Consider the following 9,709-nt stretch of genomic DNA (forward strand, 5'->3'; position numbering starts at 1 on the left):
GCAGGCCGTGAACTTAAAAAAAAAAAAAAGAAGCGGGGTCGAGGGGCGGCAGCCCCCGCAGTGGGGGGTCAAGGGGGGTACAGCCCCCCTTGCGGGGTCTAAGGGGCAGAGCCCCTAGCGGGGTTTGGGGCAGAGCCCCATGAACGTACGGCAGCCTGCAGGGCGTAAAGAAAAGCTCGCCGCAGGCGCGGGGGTTTGGGGGCGGAGCCCCCGCACAAAGAAAATACATCATCCTACAGTAAAGAAAGTGTATGAAACAAGATGTAGTCCAATGACAAAAGATTTAATTAAGCAAATATACTTTTGAAAGACTACAGACACAAATTACACGTTCTCTTCTCTAACTGTATTACCTCTTCTTTTTGGTGCCGTTGTTCTGTTAATTATTAACTTCTAGGAATGAAAGTGCTGCTCAATGCAATTTATGTTTATAATAAAAAAATCTCTCAAAATCAAAAAACACAGCCAATTGAGAACTCTCATTGTGATAAAGCTTCTTTGTTTTGTCACACTTGATAACTTATGTGCTGAGATCGCGTAAAGCTAATTCAAAAAATTGCTAGAAGCTTAACAAGATTTTGTGTACGAATAGTGTTTTCTGTGTACGTTGTTACGGTTTCCGTGTACAAAATCAGTTATGTTTGTGTACAAAATATTTTTATTTGTGTACAAAACAGACCTTTTGTGTACAAAATAATCAATTTTGTGTACAAAATCTTTAATTTTGTGTACAAAATATTTTTTGTGTGTGTACAAAAGGGACGTTTTGTGTACAGAACGTACTTTTTGTGTACAAAATGAAATGAACCTTCATGGTCTTCGTTGACTTCTATTCAAAATAATCCCATCAAAATGACTGTTTTTATTGGGTTAAAATCTGATGATACAAAACATGCAAAATATTGTAAATTAACTTCAGCTAGACTAGGCTTTTTTCAACGTTTATGGAAGTGATTCGATTAATTGACAAATCCAAATTGCCCAAAATTAGAGATTGGTCTGCCATACTTTTCGTCAAATTGTGCAAATCGACTTGATGATCTGGCTTGCCTATATAAAAACTTCCGAATAATTCCATATAATTGGGGTCTTCAAGTCGTTCCATTTCCTTCTTTTCAAAATCATCTGGCTCCGTGCTTATTGCAGTATAAATAACAGTTTTCGTCTGTAAGTCAACAAACTGCGGGAATGCATTCAAGTCAATAGTTTCCAGTCCATCTTGTTTGCGTAAGATTAATTGGACCAAATTGGGTAAACCCGAAAATGCGTTGACACTTATGGTCGATATTGAGTTGCCCCTCAAACTCAAATATTTCAAATTACGAAGTCCTCTGAAAGTGTATTCGTCCAGAGCAGTAAGTTTGTTGTTTCTCAAATCTAATTTTTTCAAATTTTTCAAGTTCGTAAATGCACCATTTTCAATGCGATCAATGGAATTATCCCACAAATTTAACACTCTCAAATCAGTTAATTCGATGAAGGCGTTTGCGGGTAGCCGCTCAATTTGATTGAGACTCATTTCCAGGCGAATTAAATTGGGCATTTGTGAGAATGAAGTTGATGCAATGTCGCGGATACCATTGTCCTGTAGCACCAAATATCTTAGACTCTTCGGAATATACATCTTTGTAGGTATAAACGAAATTTGCTTCATATTTATGTTTAACGACGTCAATTTTTCCAATCCGGTAAAGTCAATGGCACTGAAATTTGACAAATGACCCAAATGAAGAATCAAAGTTTCCAATTGATTCAAATCGCGAAACAGACCAGGAGGCAATGATGACAATGTTGGATTCGTATACTCTGCGATAAGCAATTTCTTTAAGTGGTGGACGCCTTGAAACGATGATGCACTCATCTTTGTTAAATTGTAACCGTAACAATGAACTGATCGCAAATTTGCTAGACCAGAAATGGCCGATGCTAGCCATGTCAGATCTTCAGGATCTGTATACATGAGTTCGATGTTTGTCAACTGATTCATTTCACTGAGTGTCTCCTTTTGCATCGAATGCATATCTTCAATATAGTGCAGTTTGAGCAATGTGCAGTTTTTAAACAAATTGAACTCGTTAAAAATGCATCGCCTAATACTGAGGGTCGTGATGTTCTCCCTGAGTACTTCCTCATCTCCACAGATAACACTTTCATCCTTGATGGTGTGAATCTGTTCACTGTCACATTCGTCACTATCGCAGTTCAGGTACAATTCTCCCGGGTTACAGAAATTACAGAATTCAAATGAATTCATGGAAAACGAAAATTTCCATGACAAAGCCAACAAAATCAAAAGTTTCATGTTGGACTGGTAGTTCTCAGACACTAACTGAAAAAAATAATTTAATTTGCCAAATCTTACATTCAGCTCATCTGCTCAATTATATTGACCTTAGGTTATTGTATGAATATCATCAACGCACTTCAAGCATGAATGGTACTCCAAATAGGGTACGGAAACTTGACAGTGTGCAACAGTGTAAAAAAAACATTTCATGCAAAATAGTATGGCAGGTGTCGACTGTGATCACTGTTGCCTGAAGTGCGTTGATATACATGACGACGTTGAATTCTTGAATTCTCTTCTGAATAATTTTTCTTCTAAAATTGCACACTATGAATGATCTGGAGCTCAATTGTGTGCCAATTGAATGAATTAAAGCGCTTCAATATATCAAAAAAGACGAACATCAATCAATTTTGATAATTTTTCAGTCATTTGGTTATTTTGAAAAAGCCTTTGTGATATCTACCGGTCGTTTGGGATTTTGAGAAAACTATTATTTTTTGATTCAGGTGACTGGAGTGTGACTGGATATGTGAGTTTAGAATTAGTACATTACTTCAAGGTTCTGAAGGAACAGGTTAAGACACTTCTGACTTGATCACGAAGGCGATGAAACACAAATTTTAACAATTTAGACGGGTTTTGTTAAACACACTCATTAGTCATTACAGATTGTGTAAAATGTCAACTTGATAATTTTTTTCCTCAAGTTTTCTTTTCATACAATCTATAATGCGTGTGTTTAACAAAACTTGTCTAAATTGTAAAAATTTGTGTTTCACCCGCCTTCGTGAGTGTCTTAACCTGTTCTTTCAGAACCTTGCATTACTTATCAATGGGGCAAATGATGGAAATGGTACTTCTTGTGTGAAATTTGCCGATCGAGGCGTAGCTAACTTATTTTGTAAATCGTTCCAGGTTAGCGATATCGCCAAAATTTCGATAAATTTTTTTAGCTAAAACAATTCGATACTCACTTTCGAACATAATAATACAACATTTGGTTCGTGGCCTCGTGTACCCTATATTGATATACTGAGCGGAAAAATGCAATGACATGAAACGATGAAATTGACGGTCGAATGACTTCTGCATGCGTACGTACTGAGATTAGTGTTCCTTTCGATTAATGGAGCGTTAACAGTAGCAAAATTGGGTTAGGGAAATTATTGTGTAAGGGGAAAGGCTAAAAAAAAACAACACAAAGGGACCCATTCATTTTTTTTCATTCACAAGTTGTGTACGTTACAAAGAGTACACACAGTACAGCGTCTGACTTAAGGCGACGATAACAAATCTGATATTTTCTTTGTTCTTTAAAATTGCAGCTGAAAATGAACGCAGCACCAACAGAAAAGCTTCTATTTTTCTCGTATTATTCTATCGAATGATTCAATTGTTTTTCGTTAAATTTTTGGTCGCCCTTAAAAGGGCGTTTTTTCGGATATACTCGAGATGTTTCCAGTATACAGGGCACTTAAGCCTTCTTTTCGGTCTTTTTCGGCAACAAAACTGCCTGAATGTTGGGCAGAACACCACCTTGGGCAATGGTTACACCCGACAACAACTTGTTCAATTCTTCGTCGTTGCGGATGGCCAACTGTAAGTGACGTGGAATGATTCTGGTCTTCTTGTTGTCACGGGCTGCGTTACCAGCCAATTCCAATACTTCAGCAGCCAAATATTCCATCACAGCTGCCAAATAAACTGGGGCACCAGCACCGACACGTTCGGCATAGTTGCCTTTACGCAACAATCGGTGAATACGACCGACTGGAAACTGTAATCCGGCACGGTTCGAACGAGACTTTGCCTTTCCCTTAACTTTTCCACCTTTACCACGGCCAGACATTTTTCAAATTGGTTTTTTAATTTACTTGTTTACAGCACGAAATTGAACGACTGAATGATACTGAATGCACGCGTCTACTGTCTTTATATGCACGTTCGTTCAACCATATGGATGAATGGGCGGAGCCATCTCGTTGAACAAAAGTGAATATAAAAGTGCGGTACGAATGTGACGGTATTGATATAGTTTCATTGAGTGTATCGTTCAGTAAACATGCCACCAAAGACAAGCGGAAAAGCTGCCAAGAAGGCCGGTAAGGCGCAAAAGAACATTTCGAAAGGCGACAAGAAGAAGAAACGCAAGCGTAAGGAATCTTATGCCATCTACATCTACAAAGTGTTGAAGCAAGTGCATCCAGACACTGGTATTTCGAGCAAAGCCATGAGTATCATGAACAGTTTCGTTAATGATATTTTCGAACGCATTGCTGCCGAAGCATCCCGTTTGGCTCACTACAACAAACGATCGACCATCACCAGTCGGGAAATTCAAACCGCTGTTCGTCTGTTGTTGCCTGGTGAATTGGCCAAGCACGCTGTCAGTGAAGGCACAAAAGCCGTCACCAAATACACCAGCTCCAAGTAAATTGGTTTTAAAAAAAATGGTTTCACATTGAAATCTCCGACATCAAAACAAACGGCTCTTTTCAGAGCCACCATTTCATTTACGAAAAACATTTGAAATCAATTCGAAAATAATACAAAAAAAAAACCGACTCCGAAACTTTGGGTGTGGCTCTACTCCGTCTAACTGTAATTGGGCTTTGGCCATGATTTTTAATATTGTTCTACATAATTGAGAGTGGTCGCTGAGTTTTAGGCTTGATTAGATTTAGACAGTCTCTTTATGAAATCTGCTAGCAATCATTAAGTAGAAGACAAACAAACAAAATGCAATGTCGCCCATCCACAATCCGTTAATAGAAATAAATTTGAGCTGTGTGTGGTCCGTCCACTTTCAGTCGCTATTTCTGTACAGATGTTGACATATATGGGGCAGTCAAGAAAACCGACTTTTTCCACTTTTAACGGAAGATCCTAAAGGCGAACGTTGACTGTCTTTTCTGGAACATAAAATTTTTTGTCCATCACCAACCGAGTTAAAATAACGGTCTGTTGTTTGCGTCAATCAGTCAATGGGTTAGTAAACAATGATGTCTGCAGAAGAAATTCGAACGCGTTGTAACTCGCATTCAATGTGTTAGTGGCGTGGATTTCATGCCATACCATTACTGTTTGTGGTCATTTCACTGATTATTCCAGTCAGGAAAAAAAAAACATTTCCCAGACTCACAGGTCTAGATGATGAAAAGGTTAGCTCTAATAAACATCGAACAAAACCTCACGTAAATGTTGGCTCGTGAATGTCTGGTGTGCTTGTGCTTTTGTATGTCGGAATCAATAGTTGTTCCATGGATCGAAAGTGGTAAAAAACTGACGAAGAACGAGGACTAGCTAAAGGTCCAACTGCCACAGAGGGCCCAAATTAAAAGAATCGAAATAAATCGAAATTGGAAAGAGTGTGCGGACAGCGCCATAGAATGTAGAGGTTGCAGTGCCCCTTAAAACCATCAAATTTTTCCACACACAGCCAAATGCATACGGATTTTGTTACTGCTTTCGATGCATGTAACTCCATTGCTGCCTAAAATCATTGTGGGCAATCGCTGGACCCCGATTGATCATTAATTTGACTTCATTAAAAAATTAACTTTCGAAGTTCCGATTGCACGTCTGTCACGACGCACTCGTTTTCCATGCGACATTGAATAACCTTGGACGATTGAATGACCTCACGATTAAGATTAGAGTGTCGACATTACGAATCCATCACAACATCCCGGACGGCTCTCGGGTTTCCCCAAAATAATTAACAATTTGGACAATCGTGTACGGTTGGACTACTTTGTGCAAAGTTTTGTATCGTGCTATACAGGCATGATGTTGTTTCCGTGAGGGACTAATGTTTTGTCAGTACCACATTTGCACCGCATTTTTCGAATAAAAATACGCAAATCGTGTGTACCGCAAACATTCAACGCTTTCAAACCGAAATCTAAAAACAAAACATTTACAATGGCCGACACTGCTGTGACCGAAGCTGCTCCCCCAGCTACCTCATCTCCAGCTGCAAAGAAAAGCAAGACTGCTTCTGCTGCATCGAAGAAACCACGAGTGAAGCCAACCCATCCGCCAACAGCCGATATGGTTAATGCTGCTATCAAAAGCCTGAAAGAACGTGGTGGTTCATCGTTGCAGGCAATCAAGAAGTACATCACAGCCAATTACAAGATCGATGCCGAGAAACTATCGCCTTTCATCAAGAAATACCTGAAGAGTGCCGTTACCGGTGGCAAATTGATCCAAACCAAAGGCAAGGGTGCTTCTGGTTCATTCAAACTTTCTGCTACTGTTGCAAAATCAAAGTCCGAATCGGCACCGAAGAAAGCTGCTGCCAAGCCCAAGAAAGCTAAGGCAGCGACCGGTGAAAAGAAACCGAAAGCGAAGAAAGCTGCATCTCCAGCTAAGAAGAAGCCTGCAGCCAAAAGTGCTGAAAAGAAGAAGAAAGCCGCAGCACCAGCTAAAGCAGCAAAGAAGGCTGGTTCCGTGAAGGCACCAAAAGCCCCAAAGGAAAAGTCAACGAAACCGAAAGCTGCCGCTAAAAAGCCAAAAACACCAAAACCCAAGAAGGCAGCTCCAGCCAAGAAAGCAGCACCAAAGAAGGCAGCTGCACCAAAAAAGAAGTAAATTCCTTAAAACACGGGAATTTTCGCCAATTATAAATTGCAATGATCCGATTGCATTGAAAAACACAGCCCTTATTAGGGCTACCAAATTGCTGACGAAAACGTGCAATCCATTTCCATTAATAATACACAACGCGTCTACTATAGTAGTGCGACACTACGACTCGTCGCCATAAAATCAGAATTTTTTGTTGATTCGTTGATTCTTCGAGCTACTTTTAACGAAATTGAACATGTTGATGTACACTACAGGCTCCCATGTATCTTATTATTTTATGTAAGCTGGTCATGCTGAACTAATTTAGGACTGATCACTGCCTATCGAACATCATAATCAAGTTCTGTTGATTTACGTAACAAAACTAAAAAAGAACAAAAACCAATTGTTCACATTTTCTGTGGGATATCCTCTGCTTCGAAATACAACCTTCCCACATGCCTCAACAAAAAATGTACTGTTGCTGCCTACGGTATTGTTCGATTGAAATTTGTATTTTTTGACAGTTGAAAAATCTGCCCAATATTCTCATCTCCTATACTCGAAAGGTTTGTAATTTGTATTATTGTTTATACGGAAAATGAACGTATCGTTTTTCGTTATGAATTTGTTGGTCCTGAAAAGGACCGATTTTGATTGTGGGATGTCGTCACTTATGTAACATCTTAAGCACGTTCACCACGAATACGTCTGGCCAATTGGATATCCTTTGGCATGATGGTAACTCGCTTGGCGTGGATTGCGCACAAATTGGTGTCTTCGAACAGACCGACCAAATAGGCTTCGCTGGCCTCCTGTAGAGCCATAACAGCCGAACTTTGGAAACGTAAATCGGTCTTGAAATCTTGAGCGATCTCACGAACGAGCCGTTGGAAAGGCAATTTACGAATCAACAATTCGGTGCTCTTTTGGTAGCGACGGATTTCTCGCAATGCAACGGTACCAGGGCGATAACGATGTGGCTTCTTAACTCCACCAGTAGCTGGTGCACTTTTACGTGCAGCCTTGGTGGCCAATTGTTTACGAGGTGCTTTTCCACCGGTCGATTTACGTGCAGTTTGCTTTGTACGAGCCATTTTTCTCTCTTTTGCTGTTGTTTGCTTGTCAACGATCAGAAACAGAATGAGGAGAGCGCAACACATTCCCCTCTATTTATATCATTTTGACAGCTCGTTGTATGGCACGGAATGTTTGCATTTTCCCAACTTTGTCGACTGGAATCGGAAAATTTTCTTTTTGATTTTCCTTAATTTCGTCGACAGCAAATAGAAAATCGAGAAAAATCGAAATTTGTGCGGAAATTGAAGATTTTAGCCGGAAAACGGAAAATGCAAGTGGAGGGGAGAAGTGTATATAAATGAGTGCGTACCGCTTGCAAAACATTCAGTATCGACTTGGTCGTTGTGTTGCACAGTTCGAATAAAAAAATAAAATTGAAAAATGACTGGACGCGGTAAAGGTGGTAAAGGTTTGGGAAAAGGAGGCGCCAAGCGTCATCGCAAAGTTTTGCGTGATAACATCCAAGGTATTACGAAGCCAGCCATTCGTCGATTGGCCCGTCGTGGTGGTGTCAAACGTATTTCCGGTTTGATCTATGAAGAAACCCGTGGTGTTCTGAAAGTTTTCTTGGAAAATGTTATCCGAGATGCAGTCACCTACACGGAACATGCTAAACGTAAGACCGTAACAGCCATGGATGTCGTTTATGCCTTGAAACGACAGGGACGTACATTGTACGGTTTCGGAGGTTAAATCATTGTGCGTTAACAAGAGCAACGCGCTTATTAAAATGGCCCTTTTCAGGGCCGCCAAAATCATAAATAAAAACGATTCGATACTCACTTTCGAACATAATAATACAAAACCCTATATGATGAGAGGAATAATGTTAATGACATGAAACGATGAAATTGAATTTCGAATGAAACCTCTGAATGTGTGACGCATGTGTACGTCTTGAGATTAGTTCTGTTTTCGATTATAATTAATGGAGCGTTAACAACAGTAGCAAAATTGGGCTAGGGAAATTATTGTGTAAGGGAAAAGGCTAAAAAAAAAACAACACAAAGGGACCCATTCATTTTTCTTCATTCACAAGTTGTGTACGTTACAAAGAGTATAGCGTCTGACTTAAGGCCACGATAACAAATTTGATATTTTCTGATTAAAGCCATGCGAGTTGCGCATCATAAAACGCTTTGTTCTTTAAAATTGCTGCTGAAAATGAACGCAGCACCAACAGAAAAGCTTCTATTTTTCTCGTATTATTCTATCGAATGATTCAATTGTTTTTCGTTAAATTTTTGGTCGCCCTTAAAAGGGCGTTTTTTCGGGTATACTCGAGATGTTTCCAGTATACAGGGCACTTAAGCCTTCTTTTCGGTCTTTTTCGGCAACAAAACTGCCTGAATGTTGGGCAGAACACCACCTTGGGCAATGGTTACACCCGACAACAACTTGTTCAATTCTTCGTCGTTGCGGATGGCCAACTGTAAGTGACGTGGAATGATTCTGGTCTTCTTGTTGTCACGGGCTGCGTTACCAGCCAATTCCAATACTTCAGCAGCCAAATATTCCATCACAGCTGCCAAATAAACTGGAGCACCAGCACCGACACGTTCGGCATAGTTGCCTTTACGCAACAATCGGTGAATACGACCGACTGGAAACTGTAATCCGGCACGGTTCGAACGGGACTTTGCCTTTCCCTTAACTTTTCCACCTTTACCACGGCCAGACATTTTTCAAATTGGTTTTTTAATTTACTTGTTTACAGCACGAAATTGAACGACTGAATGATACTGAATGCACGCGTACGGCCGTTAT

General features: G+C 40.0%; 5 protein-coding genes across 5 annotated transcripts; 3 read left to right on the plus strand and 2 right to left on the minus strand.

Moving 5' to 3' along the window:
• Nucleotides 1-3,723: 3,723 nt before the first annotated feature.
• LOC119075103 (histone H2A) lies at nt 3,724-4,194 on the minus strand. Its single transcript, XM_037181491.1, has one exon. The coding sequence runs from the start codon at nt 4,137-4,139 to the stop codon at nt 3,765-3,767; it is 375 nt and encodes a 124-aa protein (XP_037037386.1). The 5' UTR covers nt 4,140-4,194; the 3' UTR covers nt 3,724-3,764.
• Nucleotides 4,195-4,329: 135 nt separating this feature from the next.
• LOC119075104 (histone H2B-like) lies at nt 4,330-4,728 on the plus strand. The gene has a single exon (XM_037181492.1). The coding sequence runs from the start codon at nt 4,353-4,355 to the stop codon at nt 4,722-4,724; it is 372 nt and encodes a 123-aa protein (XP_037037387.1). The 5' UTR covers nt 4,330-4,352; the 3' UTR covers nt 4,725-4,728.
• Nucleotides 4,729-6,125: 1,397 nt separating this feature from the next.
• Nucleotides 6,126-6,970, plus strand: LOC119075102 (histone H1-like). Its single transcript, XM_037181490.1, has one exon. The coding sequence runs from the start codon at nt 6,215-6,217 to the stop codon at nt 6,884-6,886; it is 672 nt and encodes a 223-aa protein (XP_037037385.1). The 5' UTR covers nt 6,126-6,214; the 3' UTR covers nt 6,887-6,970.
• Nucleotides 6,971-8,252: 1,282 nt separating this feature from the next.
• Nucleotides 8,253-8,641, plus strand: LOC119075105 (histone H4). The gene has a single exon (XM_037181493.1). The coding sequence runs from the start codon at nt 8,324-8,326 to the stop codon at nt 8,633-8,635; it is 312 nt and encodes a 103-aa protein (XP_037037388.1). The 5' UTR covers nt 8,253-8,323; the 3' UTR covers nt 8,636-8,641.
• A 544-nt stretch (nt 8,642-9,185) lies between these two features.
• On the minus strand, nt 9,186-9,639 carry LOC119075099 (histone H2A). The gene has a single exon (XM_037181488.1). It carries the CDS (start codon nt 9,622-9,624, stop codon nt 9,250-9,252), a length of 375 nt encoding a protein of 124 aa, XP_037037383.1. The 5' UTR covers nt 9,625-9,639; the 3' UTR covers nt 9,186-9,249.
• Nucleotides 9,640-9,709: the final 70 nt, after the last annotated feature.

Source organism: Bradysia coprophila, unplaced genomic scaffold, assembly GCF_014529535.1.
Source record: "Bradysia coprophila strain Holo2 unplaced genomic scaffold, BU_Bcop_v1 contig_18, whole genome shotgun sequence".
NCBI lineage: Eukaryota > Metazoa > Arthropoda > Insecta > Diptera > Sciaridae > Bradysia > Bradysia coprophila.